The sequence below is a fragment of the Lonchura striata genome, chromosome 7 (assembly GCF_050655825.1).
Source record: "Lonchura striata isolate lonStrDom1 chromosome 7, ASM5065582v1, whole genome shotgun sequence".
In the NCBI taxonomy this organism is placed as follows: Eukaryota; Metazoa; Chordata; class Aves; order Passeriformes; family Estrildidae; genus Lonchura; species Lonchura striata.
In genome coordinates, this window is record NC_140709.1 from 21,720,251 (window position 1) to 21,741,903 (window position 21,653).

General features: G+C 36.7%; 1 protein-coding gene across 25 annotated transcripts in view; it reads right to left on the minus strand.

Moving 5' to 3' along the window:
• The window catches only part of ATF2 (activating transcription factor 2), a 48,297-nt gene that overhangs the window by 12,486 nt on the left and 14,158 nt on the right, over positions 1 to 21,653 (minus strand). For 19 of the 25 annotated variants that reach the window (XM_021552461.3, XM_021552452.3, XM_085585102.1 and 16 more), the window contains 6 exons: positions 20,347 to 20,475; positions 16,228 to 16,406; positions 15,797 to 15,911; positions 15,533 to 15,619; positions 4,070 to 4,219; positions 2,043 to 2,249 (listed from right to left, as the gene is read on the minus strand). In XM_021552461.3, the coding sequence (XP_021408136.1) occupies positions 2,043 to 2,249; positions 4,070 to 4,219; positions 15,533 to 15,619; positions 15,797 to 15,911; positions 16,228 to 16,406; positions 20,347 to 20,475 (867 nt within the window). The remainder of the gene's footprint in view (positions 1 to 2,042; positions 2,250 to 4,069; positions 4,220 to 15,532; positions 15,620 to 15,796; positions 15,912 to 16,227; positions 16,407 to 20,346; positions 20,476 to 21,653) is intronic. The other 6 variants (XM_085585107.1, XM_021552462.3, XM_085585106.1 and 3 more) reach the window with 1 other exon arrangement.

Consider the following 21,653-nt stretch of genomic DNA (forward strand, 5'->3'; position numbering starts at 1 on the left):
GACCTCATGAGGAAGACAGGCCATTCTTCTAAAGCTTCATCCTCTAAGATTATTAAAGCAACAGGGACCTAATACAGAACATATAATGCACTTTGGCATCTGATTCTGCAATGTGGCTCAGTTGTCACTGTGAGGATTGTCAATACCTTCTTATACCCTGCAGGATTGTGCAAGGCACAATGGCCACACAAGGTGGGGAATAAAATTTAAGATCAATAAACAAGTCAACAATTAATAGAAAATACAGTTATCAAGAATCAAAACAATAAACTTCAAAATGCCGGAAACATGAAAAAAACTTACATAGCAGAGCCTATAATAAAGTCAGCCTACCTAACCTATATATGTTACTGGTGATGTAATAGAGGGAAATTTTCCCTTGAGCAAGTATTTGAAAAATATTGCTTAAAAATGAAGTTACCTTCAAACATTTCAAAGAACTTGACAGAAGTTAATATACAGAAAAAAAGAAATACATCAACCAAGTAAACTCTTCAAAATTCATATGTACTGTTGGTGAGTTTCCAGTCTTACAAACCTTCACACTGACATTGGAATCTCTGACACAGACATTACAAGAAAGGCAGTACCAGCATTGAGAAGAGTCAGAATTGTTACATGAAGCAATGCAATGCAGGCATTTTGGTATGAACCTGGTTTTGAAAATGTGACATCCTGATAACTTCAGCTGAGCAGGCCACTTACACACTAAACCAAATACGAACTACTAACCCAAACACAGTCTATAAAGCTGCATTAAGGCAAAACTCTATACTTATTAAATTTTCTATTAAATATAAAGTAAGTAATCATGGGTCATTACTGCCCACTCTGCTGATCAGCTGTGTTAGCCTGTCAAGTTATTATTATGGAAATATAGGATTGATGTTTTCACATAAAGTACAGTGCAATTATTTCTCTGATATCCAATTTTCTTTTCAAGTTATTCCGCTCTTCACAGTTAACAATTTTGCTTTTGATAGACTGCAAGAAAATCTTTCTTGAATTCACTATTACTGAATTAACACTTGGAAACCTTTTGTTTATGGCACTTACATGATTTTTTTGTTATAAAACTTGGTATATATATGTAAAAGTTCACATGACACCAAATATTAACTAAAAAACTGAATTATGGCTGATTATTATGGCTGAATTATGGCTTTGATTATTTAAGCTACAGTGCTACATATAATTATGTAATTAATGGGCTTAATTGAGGACTGTGCATTAAACAAGTATGTCTAAAGACTGCAAACAGGTACGAGAATATGTATTTGCAAGAAATTGAAGTAGTGCTTGTACATAGTGTCATGATTCTTGGAACAGGAAACCACGCTGTGTGCTTAGGTAGGAATCTTTTACATTTCAGGGTCATAGATTGTTCTACAGGGGAAAAGTACATTCACATGATGACCTTCTGAGATTAGATAGGTGGAAAAGTGACCTGCAATATACACTGGCCCTACCCTCTTCCAGCACACTTCATCTCTCTAGGATTTAGGTGCTGCTGCTAAAAATTTGCAATGCCAATGCTGTACCCATTCTGAGATCAAAAGAGGCCCTCAGTATCCACTGACGTCAACCTGGCACCTTTCATGAGCATTACATTCCCTTTAAAGGAAAAAAAGTGACATTAGAAAGAACCAAAGGAAATAAGCCCAAAACTTCCTCAAATAACCCAGGCCATTATACAAACTAAGAGCAAGATGTATTCAAGGTAAGACTATTACTTTGCTCATAACTATTTACTCCAACATGACATCTTACTTTAGCATCATAGTCTGAAAGCTACTTCAAATAGAATAAAGGATAGAAGGGTATGATCCTTAAATTTACACATCTTGAAATATGGGTGTGCTCTTATGCTCTAATTTTACTGCTATATGCGACTAGTTCTGAATTTTAAGCCTGAGCTGAGCCACCAGTTATAAAACCATTTATATTTCAGATGCCATGCAAAGTTTTAAGGTGCACTGATCAAGGACCACTGTGTAAGAACAAAAAAACTTATTAATTTTTCCTTGAAATACAAAGTATACCTGTAACTGGCCATTTAGTGAGCTCAGGTCCTCAGCTTTTTTCTCCAACGACTGCACCCAGACTTTCCGTTTCTGCCGGCACCTGGAAGCAGCAGCCCGGTTTCTCTCCAAGAACTTTCTCCTTTTCTCATCAGGGTCTTCATTGGCAGCTCTCCTTCGCCGACCGCCTGTATTTGGTGTTTGTGGCGTAGGCTGAGCTGGTGATGCCTGAAAACAGCCATGACTTAACCTACAGTTCTGGTATAAACAGCCATCACGTCTTGAGAAAAGCATCCAGGGCATTTCTAAATACATTCAGGTTACACACTTTTTTTTTAAAGCTCTGCCCATTTAACTCTACAGCGATGCTTTTAGAACTTTTACCCATACTTACACTCCTGATCATCTTACATCAGCATATTGCATCCAAAATAGCTTTCAAGCTACATTTAGTAGGAAATGAATTTTCTATTTTTGATTCTTCCCACACACCTAGTCACAACTGAAAAATGACACAATTGCTTATGCCCACCATGCAAGAAACTGTTTGACAAATGCTGGCGGTGCCGAGACATCCTGATCCCTGGATCTCCAGATCGCAATTTCCTACTCACTGATGTGTTCCCCACCACTGAGTAACAATTTCCCTTAACCTACCCACATTACATGACAGTATCAAAATACTTCAATACTTTAAATTACACATACTAATTTCACAGTTGTATACAGACCCTAGACAAAGATTCAATGAAATATAATCACAATATAACGGGTCTTAAAGTCCTTTAAAGAGATAAGAAAGAATGTAACTGTCCACACGACATTCACAGGTGCATCTCCACATTCAGTCTTGCACAGCCAGAAAGTTTTATTTTTAAAACCCCCAAACATGTACCAGCTGGCATATCAATTCTATTAATTAATATTAATTCTAAATAACTAAGAATAAAAAAACCCTGGGAATTCAAATCAGTGTTTTAAGAATGAAACACTTGCTATTTTTGATTAACACTAATTGTAAAGTATCTCTTAAGACAGTCAAACAGCAATTTTCATCTTGAAAATTCTGCTATGTGATATTTTGAAAATATTCTTTATAAAAATTACAAGGCAGTATGGGGGAACAGCAGCTTTAAGAAAGAGATCCTTTTATGATGGGTCACTTTTTTCCCCTCTTCTGTTCCAAACATATTTGTTTTGATACATTATTTGATTTTACTGGCCAGTGTAAGCATCTGAGGCTTTCATTGCAGATTTAAGTCCTGTTGATTCTGCGCCAGGTGTGTAGCTTTTATAAAATTAATATTACACTAAAAATTCTGAGAATAACTCTTTGAGATTTTTATAATAATTTTGAAAACACACTCCAGAAAGTTTTTAGAAATAGAACAGCTGCAATCTTCCAGGATTCATCAGGAAGTGTATCCTTCCTCCAGCAGCATGCCCACTTCCAGTCTGACTTTGCCTTTTACTCCCATGTTCTGATCTATTGTCCCAAAAGGACAACAAATCACACCTAAAATCAGAGCCCCCCTTCAGAGCCTGAGATGATGAAGTACCCTTAATGGCACAGCTTCCTGTGGCAGCCCAGAAAAGATCCTTCAAGCAAACTAACATAAGCATGATAACAAAGTAACATAAGCATGCAATAAAAAAAATTTAAACACAGTTACAATACAAAATATAATAAGCATAAAACAGATGCAACAGAAACACAAAATAAAAGCACTTATTTTTTCAAATATATATATTGACCAGCTGTAAAAATTTCAGCTACCACAGAATCTCCTATCAATGAACTTCAGAAATCAGGACAGTTCTAAATTTGAGTAGATAGATACTACCTGATTTTGAAATCATCATCTTAAATAATAGATTTTAGAAGCATTTAAGAACATGTAAAATGTTTACAGGTCTTACTGCTATACAGCTATTGACTAAAAGAGGAGTCTGTTAATCTCTATTTTACAAACCAAGAGTATAGAAAAATATATGTATTTGCAAAATAAAAGGAGGAGGTAGGAGGCACATGTCCACTCCTGTCATACCGGTGTTTCAGTTGTTGAAGTTGCAGGCTGTTGTAGTGACTGTGGTCGTGGTTCCTCTGACTGAGTCCTAACCAACCCAGTTGCATGTCCCTTGGCAGTATCTCCATTTGTTACCTGAGGGTGCTGCTGGGTCAAGGCTGCTTTCAATCTCTGAAAGCAGAAAATAAAAAAGAAAAAGAAAACAAATATTCTATCATGCCAGTTTGAATGATTAATCATTTTACTTAGAATGATTAATCAGTTACTTTCAATTTGCAAACAGGAATTCCAACTCTTAAACACACCTGTTTCTTTTTACAGGCTTTCAACACTGACCTAGGCATATACCTAAAAAGAGGGGGTAAATTTCTGTAATCATGACAATAACAATGAGGTTTACATAAGATCCCAGAAAGGGAAGGATGATAAAACTGTATGGAGAAGTAAGCAGAAAGCCTCATCTGTAGTGAACTGTGCCCACAAACAGATGAGTGGAAGGCCATAAACAGCCGCTGAAACTGGTACTACCAGAAGAGTAACAATGACACATGAAGGAAAATAGGCAACAACCAGAACACAAACATCTTTCCACTTTAAAAATTCTGGAGTTCCCTATCTCTATTCATTTTTAAATAGCTTGTTATATCTCTGCTAATTCATGGTCTTTACAAATACTCACCTCTGAAATCCTTCCTATGGGTAATTAGATAAAAGCCAAGATCTTCGCTGAAACATCTTAATGATGTACAAAATACTAAGAAGCTTCAGGTTATATGTAAAGATTATTTATGTAGAAATATGCAAGATAACTACTACAGCATGCTACTTTGCAGTAAAAAACTGCAAAAAAGGTTTGATGTTATTCCTTTATTGTAAACAGCCACTATGAAGAACAGTAATGCACAAGTTCAGCTGTATATAATACGCCCAAGAGTTACTGACAACCTGATGGATGATTTTTGAGCATTTTACTGACTGCCTGTTGAAAAATACTTCATTCAACTTTTGGTGAAACCTATTAAAACTGAAATAGAATACATTCTACTTAAAACTGCTTCTTAATCTTAAGTGACAAAGTGTCCAATTTCAGCAGATACCACTGCTTGTAATTCGAGATCTTTTCTTAAAATTCCATGAATACTGTACAATTTATCATGATTTTTTCTAATTTTACTGAAGAATTTACCTTAGAGAAATGGTGTTGGAAAATGTTTTTCTACTGAACACTGGATTTCTTAAGAATCCAATACAAGTTTAAGAGAAGATTACTGACTTAAACATGCATGTTCGTGGAAATTCTGATACCTCATAACATTGTATTTTGAAATATGAACAAAGTGTTGCCTGCATACTAACATTAATAGAATCTCTTAAGAATACTAGAAAGAGCCAGCATTTGGCCAGATCTTAATAGACAGAAAACTTTGCACCTATTTATGTAGATATTTGCTATAAACTGTAGTATCCAATGTCTCCCAACAATTAAGTCACTGAAATAGAGTAACAGCTCTCTCCTACCTTCCAAAGTGACAGGTTTTCCTGGATCCTATGCTACAATTAAAGCAACAGATTGCAGATTACCTCTGTCAAAACTGCAAAATCTTTTCAGGTCTGAAGTATGGCAAGTTACCATCAACCACATGGATTTGGTAGCATAACCAGCACCAGCAGGTATCCTAACTGAGGGCTACAAAGAGAACCAAGAAACTCCAACACTCCTCTACTGGCCTGCTATTAAGGAATCTTCAGCCAGTGACTTCTGTAGTAAATCCATTCTGTAGAGATTGCTCTGGATTGAATTAGCAGCACACTACACCAGATAGGAACCATTCAAGTGCACGTGAAAATGAGGAGTTAATCCCAACAGCTAACTGAGCTGTTCTTCACCTCATTTATTGTATCAACTTCCTAAATTTGCCAGAATGAAGAAGATACTTCAGAAAATTACACTAACAAAATTTACTGAAGTTTCCAGTACTCAACTTTAACAAAAAAAATTTAGGATAGCTGCAAGTATTAGGGCAGGATGACAAAAATTTCTAAGATATGTCCATAATTTTTAGCATATGTACAGCATTCTGAAAGCCCTTAGATAGTTAACACTTTAATTAAGCTCAAGAATTAACTTGTACCTTCGTAATTCTCCTTGGAAAAACAAGCTAACAAAAACATTTCAGTTCCTATCTCCAGCAGGCCTTAGTGTTTTCTAAATGTCTAACAAAAATTATTAAAACCAAACTCTATTATCTACCTGCAACAACTGTAAAGTTGATGATTCCTCTCTCTCTTAAAATAATCCTGGTGTAAAACCTTTGTAAAATCTTGTACGACCTTCTACACAACCACTACCAGGACTACCAGGTAAACACATCACATCCAAGTCAGTTTTTAAAACAGTATTTTTTTTAAAGAAACTAGCAAGTATTTAATACCAATATGACAACAACCCTTCTGTATGTTATTAATGTAAGATTTTTTGCATTTTCATTTATGACTTGAATAACTTTTGAAGTATTTCTTTTATCACAACTTGCTGTTCAGCAGCATGTGACAAATTTTCATCAGTCCTAATCCAAGACAGCAGTGAAAGTACACACCAGTTAAATGGTACCTTTCTTCTATTTCAAGCTGTCATACTAGGACAGATTTCAAATTTATCATCTCAAAAATACTGGGTTTGCATGGCAAGGTTTGGGTCCCATGAGCAGCTGCCAGAAGCTCCCTCCTTGTCCCCCAGAGCCCAGGGCAGCTGGCTTCAGGATAAGAGCTCCAAGGAGAGTTTGTGGGAGTCAGGCCAGTTCAGCCTTGAGAAGAGGTGGCTGAGAGGGGACCTCAGCAGTGCCCAGGAGTATCTGAAGGCAGGGTCCCAAGAGACTGGAGCCCGGCTCTGCTCAATAGGACAAAGGCAATGGCAGGAACTGAAGCACAGGAAGTTCCACCTGAACACGAGGGAGAACTTTGTGACTGTGCAGGTGAGTGGGCACTGGAACAGACTGTCCAGAGAGGATGTGAGGCTTCCCTCACTGGAGATAGGCAAGAACCCTCTGGTTGCAATCCTGTGTCATCTGCTCTGGGATGGCCCTGCTGGAACAGGGTGTTGGACCACATGACCACCGTGGTCCCTTCCAACTTGGCCCATACTGTAATTCTGTGAAGAGTAAGAGGAGCCCTCTCCAAGCAGAGGAAAGAGCAGCAGAGATGTCTGAGGAACTTACCACAGCCACCATTCCCCTTTCCCCATGGCTACTGAGGGGCAGGAGGTAGAGAAGAGTTAGGTCCAGGAAGAAAGAGGGAAAGGTGGTTTTAAGTTTTGGGTGTATTACCCTACTCAGATGTGACTAGTAATAAACAAAACTGATTTAGTCAAGATGAGTCTATTTTGCCCATGACGGTAACTGACGACTTTGCACTGGGACATGCAAACAAAGTTGGACATTACTTACTGTAATGCCAACATTTAAACACTATATCCTGTAAATTCATAAGTAAACAGATGCCTTTTGAGAATTACATTGTTAAATGTAATGTACTATGAAAACAGGAATAGGAAATAATTAGATTTAATTTCATATTACAAAGTTTGAAAGTTGAAATTAAAGTAGTTAGGATTAAATTATCCACAAATGTAGACACTTTGTGAAAATCTGAGGAATACTTATAGATTTTCACAAGACAATTTCCAGCTTGTGTGTTTAATAAGTTTCATATTTTAAAAAGTGGAATAAAATACTATATGGGTGTTGTGCTTCCTGTGAGTAGGGAGACAGTTACCCCAAATTCAATGAGAATCTCATCTTTAACAATCAAGAACACAGAAACATATATTAGAATAAATGTATATAAGCTTCTTTTTTTGTGGGAAAACTTGATGACAACTGAGGTTTTTTGATATGATTTGGTTATAGGCAAACTAACCAGATAGGTTAATAGCTTTTAAAATCTTCATTAGCAAGGTTTTATCATTCGTGTATATCCTTGAAAACAAATCCTCACCACATCTGTCAAAATTTGGTAGGACTAGATCATTCCATCAAGAGCTCACAGAAACAAGATAATATACTCCAGAAACAATTTGTGAAAAACTCAGATCCATATTTCATATCTGCCACAAAAGCTCATCAGAGTAATAACCCTTCTTCTCCTGGGTGTTATCCTACCATCTGCTCCTCTATTACTTATCTTTATTTTGCAACTAATTAACAGCATAATCTTCTAAATTCAGCAAGTTAATTATCATTATTGTGGTCTTTGCAGCATCATCAGTCCTTATGAAGTCTTGTCTCTCCGCCCCCAGAGAACATATGAAAATGAAGTAGGTTGTGAGAGGGTCTGTTTCTTTAGAGCAGGCTCATTAGGTGTTTGCTGATTAGCTCGGCATGCAGAGAGACAGGTCAGAAAAATTCTGCTGAACACAAGGTCCCATGCCGGGCTCCAGCAAGCTAATGTTGGTTTCTGAACATTTGCCAAGCTGCCCTCTGTCATTTCTCAGTAGAAACCTCCTGCAAAAACTCTACTGGTTGCATACTGAGTGCAAGGTATTTTTCAGATTGTGACAAAAAGTTTTGCACGGGAAGGAGGAGATGGAGGGAAACATTCCATATATAAAGCAATTTCGAAATTCTTCAGAAACTTCTGCAATCCAGACTGAAGAGTCTGAATGCTAAGTTTGGACCCACAAGCTGCACACTCAAAAAGGATGTTTTACAGCTGCAACTCAAGGCACATGCTCCATACACAGAAAGCATACAATTACAGATCTTCTCATAAGAACATCAAAAGCAGTTCTACAGTTATTTAGAATAATGCATCCTTATCTTAGTGAGGATGTTTTTTTGAGTTTTTTTAAAAGACAGTTATTGCATCTACTTCTAAGCCTCCCTAAAATACTACACAACTGATATACATGTGATTTTACATAAGTATGTGAAAGTTAAGTTTCTTTAGCACACTGACAAACATGGAATCATGTCAGAAAAACTGACAATTTACATTAAGTGCACCACAGAAATCCGAAACTCATTTTACTCCTACAGAATGTCATTCTTGGTATAAAACTTAAGAATATTTCCAAAATAATAGCAGTAAAAGACAAGGCTGTGTCTGAATAAAATCTCTAGTCATGTTGTACTTCAGTTCTACAAGCAATAAAGAAAAAGGATCCAAGAATGCTCAAAACTATAGTAACAGTGCCTTTCACAGGTGTGAATGGACCAGGTCTGTTCACTATAATAAATTCAATATTGGGGCAATAAAATAAAAATGCAATCTGATTTCACGCAGTATTTTCACAGCACTGAAACACATAAAGCACTATGTTTCTGTGGTGAAAGAGACCCTAAGATTGTGCTGAATGCACTCTTTCACTTAATGTCAACTGTTTCAGTTGAGAGCCTCTTGCAAGAGTGCCACCAATCATGAGGATTTGGCTCACTGCACATACAATTTTTAAATTTTTGTCTGTCATCGCTTTTTATGTATTCCTTTTTTTTTATGACTATTTTTTCCTCCCAGTTATTAGTCCTTGCAGCTGGCACACATTTTTCTATCTGTTATTTCACTCAGTGAACCTGTTCCCACGTACAACTGTTCCCCCATGGAATTCATACAATCATTTAATGTTAGGCAACTTGAACAGTAACCAGAGAAAAGACCATTTCAGCAAAGAACGAGCAGAGCTCGAGAGGCGACATCTCAGTAACTTGCTTCGCATCAATAACCAAAACTGCCATGCTGAAGGAGCTTGATACTTCAGACTGAAAACTTTATCAAACACAGAAAAAAATACATAGTTTTGATTATTATGCATTAAACTTGGATACCCTAATAAAAAATCCTTTCAAACACTGTAAGAGACAAATTGCAAAGGAAAGTCTCCAGAAGCTGTCAACTGTGGGAAAAATTCTCAGCAAGTACCTCAGTTCCTTCATCCTTAAAAGGTTTTACAACTTCTAGAACTTCTAGAACTTCTAGAGCTGAAGAAAAATTTTAACTATGCTATAAGAAAGCATCCTATGTCTGTTACCAAAGACGTCTCCTGCCAGTTATTTTAAGTTTTAGATTTTATATATGCAAAGATAAATTTATTTACTAAAGTTCATTCACAAACTTACAAAGAAGAAAAACATTTCTTCTTCATACAATTTGGCAACTTGTAAAGAAACAACAGGTATTCATCAAAATAAAAATATGTTCTTCCCATCTTAATAAAAATACAGAAATGAAGTTATCTAAATTATAATATTGAAATTTCAGAGCATTTGGAAAGAAGTACTACAATCTCTAATTTGACTTTTATCTAACTACTACTCACGTTCAATTTTTAAAATAAAAAAGTCTACACAACAGTAGCCTTTTGTAAGCAAGTAAGAGTGAATTGAATGATTGCAATGAGGAATGAAATCAGAGCACAAAGTTCTTTTCTTACTATAAACCTCTAAAATGCGTTAGCTCCTTGAAATATGCAGAAATAGCCTCTGCAAAGAAAGGCATAAAGCACAAAAGAGTGCCTGGTTTGTGCCAGATATTTAATCTGAAACAGAGACCCTTCTGCACAGGACAGCTCCAGATCTGATAACTGCAACAATTTGGTGCTACGTCAGATTAAATTTACTACAACCAGTTTTTCATTAATTTTACTCAACCTCTGAAGTTATTAGATCTGTGTCAACTGAGAATACCTTGAAACAGTATTGTGGTATGATAGCAGAAAATGCAGAACACCATAATAGCAAGTATGATTCTTCAATACAGGAGTGGTTCAAACAACTATTGCTAAAGGCAGCTATAAATAAACCAGGTTAACTTTCCAAACTCTGCATCCCATACAGTACAACGCTTATTTAAATACCTAGGGAAGTTAGGGAATTTAGTTAGGAATCTATTCCTGCATGTTTTTTGTATTTGCTACATATTCTATTCTTACATTTTATAATGCAATATGAAAAAAATCCATGAGATTGCAAGGTCACTATATAAAGAACAACAAAAACTTTCCTCAAATAAGTAAGAAATAAAACAACAGCCAAAAAAATTCCAACATCAATACTCCTGGGGATGTTGTGAAGGGAACATCAAAGCTTCACCCCTTCATCAGGCTTTTTGTTCAAAACTCACTAAGAATACTATGCTGACAGACTTCATAGGTTCACAAAATTGTTTAGGCTATAAAAGACCTTTAAGATCAAGTCTGACGATTAAGCCAGAACTGACAAGTCCACCACTAAACCATGGCCCTAAGTGTCATATCTCCATGTCATTTAAACACCTCGAGGGATGGTGACTTCACCACTTCCCTGGGCAGCCTGTTTAATACTTGACAACCCTTTCTGAGAATAAATTTTTCCTAAATGTCCAATCTAAACCTTCTCTGGTACAACTTGAGGCTGTTTTCTGTCATTCTATCAGTTGCTGTTTGAAAGCGGCTGAGCCTCACCTGGCTACACCCTCCTTCCAAGTAGCTGTAGAGAGCATGGAGGTCCTCCCTGAGCTTCCTTTTCTCCAGGCTAAACACCCCCAGCTCCCTCAGTCACTCTTCAAAGGACTTTCTAGACCCTTACCTGCCCCACTGCCCTTCTCTGGACATGCTCCAGCACCTCAATGTCTGTCTTGCAGTGAGGGGCCCAGAACTGAACACAAACTCAAGGTGAATAGAGGGGAACAATCCCTGCCCTGGTCCTGCTGGTCACACTACTGGTGATTCTGATACAAGCCAGGATGCCACTGCCTTTTTTGGCCAGCTGGCCACTGCTGGCTCATGTTAAGCTGGCTGCTGACTAGCACATCCAGGTCCTTTCCCAACAAACAGCTTTCCAGCCACCCTGACCACAGCCTGTGACACTGCCTGGGGTCGTTGTAACCCAAGAGCAGGACCCAGCACTTCACCATGTGAAACCTCACACAAATGACCTCAACCCAGTGATTCCAGGTCCCTCTGCAGAGCTTTCCTATCCTTCTGCACACCAATACTTTTGCCCAACTTGGTGCCATCTGCAAACTGACTGAGGGAGCACCCATTCCCCCATCCCCACCACTGATAAAGACTGGCTCCTACACTGAGCCCTGAGGAACACCACTTGTAACTGGTCACCAACAGGATTTAACTCCATTTACCACCATTTTTTGGACTCAGCCATGCAGCCACTGTTTTTACCCAGCAGACTGTATCTGTCTAAGCCATGAGCAGTTTCCCCAGGAGAATGCTGAGGCAAATAGAGTCAAAGCCTTTAGTAAAGTCCATGTAGACAACACTGACAGCATTTTACTCATCCAGCATAAGTAGGTCACCTTCTCAGAGAAGCCAAGAAGGTCAGTCAAGCAGTCTGCCTGTCACAGATCCATGGTGGCTGGATCTGATCCTGGCTGTTCTGTGCGGGCTATGACATCTGCTCCATGACATTCCTCAGCTCAGAGGTCAAGCTGACAGGCCTGCAGTTCCCTGGACCCTCCTTCTAGCCTTTCCTGAAGATGAGCATCACATTTACTGACCTCCGGTCACCTGAGACCTGCCCATTTAGCCAGGGCTGCTGGCAAATGATTTAAAATTGCTTTGCTGAGCTTCTTCCCTAACTCCCTCAGTGCCCTAGGGATCCCATCCAGCCCCATAACCTTCTGTGTGTCTTAGTGCTGTAGCAGGTTGGATTACAGAGGTTTTGCTCTCCTCCACATGCCTGTCTTCCAGCTCAAGGTGCTGAGTACCCAGAGAGGAACTAGCCTTACTATTAAAGACTGAAGCAAAAAAAGGCATTAAGTACTTTTGCTTTCTCCTCATCCTTTGCCATTATGTTTCCCCCATATCCAATAAAGTATGGAAGTTCTCCTTGGACCTCCTTTTGTTGTTGTACTTAAGAGAAATATATTTAGTTGTCTTTCACAGCAGTAATAATCAGATTAAATTTTAGCTGGGCTTTGGCCCTGCATAACTTCACAACATCCACATACTTCTCCTGAGTTGCCTGCCCTCCTCCCACAGGTCACACACTTCCTTTTTTCTCCTGTGTTCCAGCCAAGGCTCTTTGTTCAGCCAGACCAATCTTCACTGCTGGCTTATCTTCCAGCATGTAGGGACAGCCTGATCCTGCACCATTAAGATTTACTTCTTAAAGGATGCCTTGGACTGCTCTCCCTTCAGAACTGCCTCCCAACATGAAGGAGAAATGCGCCCATAACAGGCAAAAGGGCACAGGGCATGTTTCCAGTGTTTAGCTAACTTAATCATACCAATAAATCCACAAATTGCAGTATACCATTAATACATGAAACATACAATGTTATTTATTAAATTTCAGTGTATTAGCTTATTTTTCAACATTAAAAGTGAACTACTAATGAAATGAAAAGTGAGCTGTAAAACTAAATATGGTCTTCTGTTGGCTTAATCAGGAACACAAGTGAAAAATAAACCTGTTTTGCAGACCTTCACAGATTTTAGTATACATCAAGCAAAATTATTTTTAAGAGAGACATGAAAAGAAAGGGTTTGATATCACAGAGATTTGAATTTAGAAATTAAATTGAACTCTGCAGTTAATAAACCGTCACATATCTGCCAACAATGCATCCCATGGCACAGTGAATTAGTCTTACTCTTGGAGGCTTTTCTACATAAACATTAAGTTTCTCATTAAATTGCTTTTACTTTCAGGAGGATAAGAAATTAGTATTTTTATTTTTGTGAATAGGCACTACATAAAAGTAAATGAGCATAAGAAATATACATAATTCTGATATTCTTGAATTCTGCTCATGCTTCATGTTAAGCAACAAGGAAAGGAAATACTGCAAACACCCTTTTTACAGTCTCACTTAAAAAAAAAGATAAGCAATCACTGAAGTGCATATATTAGCTAAATTGTAACGAGAAGGCTAATGAGACTGTTAAATTTTAAGTCTAATGATCTTTGTTTTCCTTTGCATTTGAGTGATTGCTTCTTCCAATGTGAGATCAAAGTCTTCACCACACACATGTATATCCTTTCCGCCTTTGAATCACTCAATAATATGCTTAAAAACCTAATTTCTTTTCCATTTAAAAAATTATTTGGAACCAATTCCTCCTGGATTTCAGGCAGAATTCAGAGCATGAGTCTCCTGACTCTAAAATATGTTCAGCTTCCAAGAAAACAGTTCTTACTTTCACTTGTTTTACATGCTTTCTTCTGGATTTAAGGTAAATTAATTTTGTAAAAGCTGGTTACATTTAAGCATTTTCTGAGGTATTAAAAGATTCCTTTTCCCATTCCTAGGGAGACATGGATGCAAAAACACAGACCTTCTTCCCTTATGTCCTTCTCTATACTATTTCAAAAGTCATTGTGTTCAACAGAGCAGGGAAATGAAGGAAGACCTGACAGTGTTAAGCAGAGTCAGTGCACCTCTCCACAGCAGTTTCAGTATTTGGTTTCAGAATGTGGTTAAGGTGTGTGTGCTCACTCTACAGGAATCCCTTTACTCCAGAATAAACAGACTCACTGTTTCTCACACTGTAGCTTGAGAACAGAAAACAGGTAAGAAAAGAAAGCCCACAGGTTTAGATCAAGAGAAATGAGATCTATAAGAATGTTAAGGGCATCCTCCCACTTACCAATATCAATGCAGAAAAATGTATTTTATCTAGCAGGTGTTCCTGATTGTCTTTTAGCACAAAGTAAAAGCTGAAGGAAGAGGAACACTATTTCAAAGGATACATACTGTTTATGGAAGCATCTTGTAAATATATAAACAGACTAATTATTGTTTAATAATAGATTGTCTATAGCTTTAGAACAGTTGGAACAAACAAGACAGAAAAAAAGAGAAGCAACTGCCTAATGCTGTATAAAGTATTTCAGTAAATAGATTAATTCAAACTACCATCTTAAATGGTTACTAATATTAAGTAAAAAAAAAAAACAACCCCCCAATCAAAAAAAAACCCCACCCATATTTTGCTTGTTTTAGACATTTTCCAAAAAATCCTCAACTCCCCCCAAAAACACCCAACACAACCTCCACACAGAATAATTTATTAACTACATAAATATTACATATTTAATCGCAAAACTCTTGCCAAATGGATTATATTCAGTTGGGAGTCTGAAAATGTTTTAAAACCCCATATTTTTCTTAGTTTTTTATGAAATATCATTATTTTGGGAGGAAACGTTCTGCTTCCTGAAAGAAATGCTCACATGCTACTAATCTTGTCTTTCTCCCAGCTAGCATTTCTGATCCTCTGATACAAGAAGTAAGAAGGAGTTTAGTTAGAAAATTTATTTAAAACAATGACTAAAAATAAGATCAAAATGGCCATTAAGAACAGAACTAACATAGGCTGGAATTGGAAAGAACTGTAAAATAAACGCAGCTGTTATTTTTCTGGTTTTATTAAATTTGTATTTTGCAGAATTTAGACTAATAAAAGAAAACTAAAGCTGTTTTAAAAAGCAATAGAATGTAATTAATTTCTCAAGTTATTCTTCTTGAGGAATAATGGAGTTTTTCACTTACCAATTTAGCCTCAGACTGCACTGGCTGTGGGGAGGAAGGCCCTGGGATTCCTGGGATACTAGGCACCATGGTGACAGGTCTAACAAGCTGACCAGATAAAGTATAAAAATGAAGAAAACCTGAGTATGTTATCATAATAGAGAGCATTTGACAGCACTACCCTCTGAAGCCAAAACAGCTATCAAGGTGCTTAAAACTAAGTTCTATGCTGCACTTATGCAAACTGCTCCACTTTCAAATTAATATAGCATCATGCTTACTTACTGGAACTGCAGCAGGGACATGCACATTAGAATTTGTGATAGATGCAGGAATAGCAACAGGCATGGTTTGTCCATTAGGAAGATGTAACAGCAGAGGAAAAGGACCTGGAACTGGACTGAAAAAGGAATGAACTATATAAAAGAAAACTTATCCAGAGAAGAGAACAAGTTTACACATTATTTTAAATTGGTTTGTTTCTTTACAGGTGTAATGTAATATTTATTTGGAGGTCAAAAATATGAACTTAGTGATGTGGAGAACATGGCATTATATCTCACATGTAGTGAAAGTCCAATGTTTCATGTGTCATAAAGCACCACATTACACCAAAGCATCTCAAATTCATAATTAACTGCAGAAACAGTAACTGAAAGTAAATTGGATTTTCAAATTCTGCAAGAAAATGTTTTACTAAGATTTATGTAACTTACACTATTGGTCTGTTAGATGATGGAGCTTGGGTGATAACAGTACTAGAAGTTGGTGATGGTATTGCCTGCTGAATAATAACACTTGAGTCAGAACTTGTAAGCAGTACATTGGGAACCTGGAGTGATGCTGGACGAACTATTGTTGATGTAGGCTGTGCAGTCTGCTGCAGTGACACTTCCTGAGGAAAAATAAAGCTTCATCAGTTTGTAAAATACAATTACAAACCACTAATTCCAACTGTTAAATGAATGCAGTTTGATGGAACAAATCAGAATTTCTGTAACATTATGCAAACAGAATCAGTTATACAATTAAAAAGATTCAAGAAACTCCCTCTGGATGAATCATTTAAACCACTAAAGTAAAATTGTTTCAAAAACAATGATTTTACTTTTATGACAGACCTGACTCAACTTATTCTAAGGCTACTATTACTTCTTATTGTTTTTAATTCAGTTTTGATCAGATTTTAATTTTTTCCCCAAGAAAACCATGGTACTACCAGCACCATCATGTTTACCCACACTCCGAATAAGGAAAATGTTTTATGATGTCCTTATGTACTTTTCAGTTTCAGTCCATTGTTCTAGATTAAAATAAGAGAAACAAGACATTTATGGCTCAGTTAAAACAGTAACTAAATTTTTTTTGACCCTTTACCTGTAGCTCTCAATGGCTACTGCAATCAATGATACACAAAATCACGTTCTTAAGACCAGCAAACTTTAGTTGCTCTGCTGGTAAATGGCAATTCAAAGAGAAATCCCTACACCTATGTCACACAGGCTGCACTGATTTTCTTTAAATGAAGCTCAAGTTTTGAAAATTCATCCACAAAGCTTGTATTTTTTTATATATTAATGCACAAATATGTGAGATCCTCTGAGAAATTCATAAAACTGTAAGTTTGCTGGCAAACTGTGGGCTTTACAAAAGAAAGGACTTGAGATGATGAAATTTTCTCCCTCCAAAAGCTTAGAGGCTAGATTTGTCATCAGGGTTCACTAGTTCATTCATGCTTTTTCCCAAGGAACCTAAAAGTCTATTCACAGTGAATGAGAGTTTTTGAAGAATAACAGTGAGCTGTGCTGAGGAAAGTGAAACTGTTTTAGTATTAATCTGGGGTATAATATTTGACTACACTTAGCACTACAGATGAGCATTCAGTAAAAAGGAGACAACTAATACAGAATTGTGGAAACGAAAGAAAAAAAAAGCCCAATCATATTGCTAAGACATGATTAAACACTTCTTTGCAAGTAAGGAACTTGGTATAACATCTTCCAGATCTTATTCAGGCATCCCAGGGAGACTATAAATGAGACTGAACTGCTTGACTGCGGGAGATTCAGAGCTCAGAACACCAGCTGAACCTGTATGCTACCAAGAACAAGCTGCATAACTCAAGCAACATCACAGTGGTTCTTATATGTGAACAAAGCCAAGATTATGTGTACACTTGCTAAAAAATGGACCCTTGGAAGATTGCTTGGAGCTGTAAGTGACCTTTAGAGACCACTCCAGCTCATCCCTTCTGCCATGGCTAGGAACATTTCTCACGAGATTAGGTTCCTCAGAGTCCCAATCAGCCTGACTCTGAACACTTTCTGAACCCAGCCTAGAAGTTAATGGCGTGTCAGTACCACCTCCTACCTCTAGACAAGCAGCACTTATACATCTGAAAAAGTATCTTCAATCTCCTCTTTACATAAACTTGCTCTTTACTACTCTGAAAAATGCATGCAGGTGCCTTTTACTACAACTAGGCAAAAACATAGGCTGCAGATTCAAGAAGTATTGCTTTAAAGTAAACTGACATTTCATAAGCATATCAAAACAAAACTATAGACCAAACAGTCTGATGGAAGATTCTAACTGATCACTAATGCATTGCACTAATAAAGTATAAATTTTGTCTGGAATAAAATACATTGTAAATATATTCCCCTAAAGAACAAAAAGATAGAGCTGAATTTGCAATCATAGGATTATGTGAAAGTGATCTTACCTTTACCTACCTTTCCTTACAGGACAGAAGTTTAAGCCCACCCAAAGGTACTAGAGTTACTAAAAGGACTTCTCCAACTCTTGTACTTCCTATTCTTGAAACTAAAACCCACTGAATGGGAAATTACAGATCAGAATAGTTACTTCAAATGTTCTCAGATGTGTATATTTGCAATTATTTCCTATCTAAAAGCAAATTTCATGCAATAACTTTCTAATGCTATCAAAAATACATAGAATTCTTCATACAGAAATGTAGAGGACCAGAACTGATACTGTACTTGATTACTATGTAAGAAAACAATTGTTTTTAAAGTAATTAAATTAGGCAATTAGCTACTTGGCAACAACTAGGCAACTTTTAAAACTCTGTTGAGGGTTGCCCTTTTAAAGTCCTGTTACTAAAATACAATAATGTTTGAAAGCTCATATTACTTTAAGGCTTGAAGACTTGTCTTGGTCTATTCAAAGCAACATATTTACTTCTACTGAGCCTAACAGAACTCATGAAACTGTCAGAAAACTAGGAAAATAATTAAGCATACTTTTTCTGAGAGTCTCCAAGGAATTATTTTGACAACTACAAGGACAATTAGAACTGCCTTGTACATATATAAATAGTCTGTAATCATTTAAGACTATTAAAATATATGCAGCCAACAAAATGGTTACAGTTAAAACCATCTATGGCCTGAAAAAATCCCTTCTCTTCTTCAATACATCTGCAAAAGGAGAACACAAAAATCTAACTAAACAACACTCTGCTCACATTTCTCAATCTCTGCAGGTCATGTTGAGCTGTACACTCCAAGCAGCACCCTCAGCCATGCTCATCTTGTCTCTACAATCGGACACGAGAATGGCATTGAACAGCAGCACTGTCACAGTGACCCACTGAAATTGCATCATCACTGAGACAAGTTTATAAATACTGCCAAACATTGAGATAGAATTTTCATTTGTAATGATGCTAATGAGATACTGGCCCACGATTGTATGAAGATAGTAATATTACCTTGTGCCAAGGTTAGACTAAGAAGACTTGGAATAAGTATTTGCAGCAAAAAAATAAACTAACCTCTGAAATAAATACTTAAGATTTGAACTATGATTCACTTGATCCAAGCAGTTTTTTACATATATTAGTTTAAAATGCTTTTACTGTTTTTGAGACTGCATGATTGCCTTGATTAACCATGATTACTCATTGTTGCTAACTAATGAAACTCAGAAAAACTTAGTAAGGACAAATCTGAATTGAAATGCTTTACAACTTCCTTCACACATTTCAGGTTGTCCTCACATTAGTTCCTCTGGCAGTATCAGAGTTGAAACCAGAGAGGTTTTCAGACTGGATCCAAAGAAAAACGTTCTGCCCACAGGAACAGCCTGGTACTGGAGCAGGTGGCACTGAGGCTGTGCAGCCTCTCTCCCACAGGGGTTTCAAGACCAGACTGCGCAAAGTGCTGAGTAACTTGGTCTGATCTCAGAAGTAACCCTGGCTTTGAGCAGAAAGCTGGACCAGGAAATCTGGCAGTCCCTTCCAACCTGAATTACCTGAGACCCAAAAAAGTCTTGCTGATTTCTGGAAGTAAGGCACCTAAGCCCCTCATACACAGACTGCCCACTGAAGATGCACATAAAGACTGACTAGAGCAATATCTATGCTTTATTATGGTCTGCTCCTAATGTTTGTATTTATTGAAGACTAGAAATAATTAACTCAATCATTTTGTTTCATTTTCTGTACTTCAAGAGAACTCCACAAAATGAAAACCCTGCAAGTCATATATTGAAGTGATCACTACTAAAGATGATGCATAAACAAGAATAAAGAGCCCTTTTAGTCTTTTCTAAGGTAGCATAAATCTTAAATTTTATATCTTTTCTGCCCTTATTGGATGGCCAGTTTTACTGGAAGCAATTATTCTAGTGAAAAAAAAAAGGTAACTGAACAATTGAACAAGTTACCTATATATCCACTGCAATGTGGCAAATGAAAACTCTCTTCAACTACTTAAGCAGCATGGCTATCACCATATACAATAAATATAGAGATCATCAGAAAGTCAAAAAATAAATTCCAAAAAGAGAAAAATAAAGGTTCTGACCTTTTCATCATTGGTAGTAGACTCTGGATGAGGTAAAGGACTATCTTGATGAGTTGTCTCTACAACTGAAGGTTCTTCAATTTTATTTCTTATAATTGGTGTTGCAAGAGGGGACAGATCTAGAGGCATCTATGAGCAACAATGTAAAACAAAATTAGTCAATGTTTAAAAAACAAAACTGAGCAAGAAAATATAGAAGAGAAATACTGAAGAGAAATAACAGCCCATTACAAGACAGAGGTGCTGATGTTTGAAAGGTCTTGAAGCAGATGCACTACCAGTCAAGGCTATTTTATCAGCACCTACATGAACACCAATCTTTAGTAACACAAATGTCTTTTCAACGCCAATGTCAGACTACATATTTTCTTATTGAGATTTAAAAACATTCCTGAAGTTTTTCATTTCCAAGGGTCATAAGAAAATTATAGCTGCAGAAGGACTGTGTTACAATAAAAAAAAATTGCAGCTAAATTAAGGTATCCTTCTGTATATTATTATATCTCATGCCACAGAGCACAAAATCCTAACCAGACTTCCAAATTGAGCAAGTTAGTACAGACAAACGTCAAGCTTATTGCAGCTAATAATTATTGAAAAAGCAAATTTTATATTACTACATGGGTAAAACTCAGCAGGACATCTAGAATGCCTTAAAGAAATTGAGCTACAAAGTACTTAAAACAATACAATAGATTTGAAAGCCTATATTCTGGTCTCATCCGCTATCCAAATACTTTTGGAAGAAATTTCCCCCAGATAAGGTTTTACAAATGCTTTTTTTTTTTTCAATAAAATTCCTAGTTTTCCTGTGCAATATATTACTAATAGACAGGAAAGATTGTAAGAAGTGGAATCTCTTCTCGTATCACAAGTGACTATGAGGTATTACAGAAAAAACCCAACTATCAATGGAAAGTGTGCTATTATGGTAAATTTTCCCACACTTTGTCATGATTTTTTATGAATATAAATCATCCACAGATATAGCAGGACTGTGTTTTTTCTTGTAACACAGAGTACATCTTGGAAAATTAGTATAAATTAAAGAAATAGACAAAATGCTTAAAATTCTTTGCAAGATACAACCTTCTCCAAAACAGTGGTGAGCTATCCAGAAAACAGTCTTGGTAAATCAAAAATCAATTTTAACATATGTCATGGTCTAATAACAGTCAGCATACAGAAACTAAAAAAAGTAAACTTATAAATCTATTATTTGATACAATTGTTACAAAGTAAGGATGAGGCTTGGTCAGGAATGGATAATAATCCATCCTATTCACAAGTACCTCTCAAAATCTTTA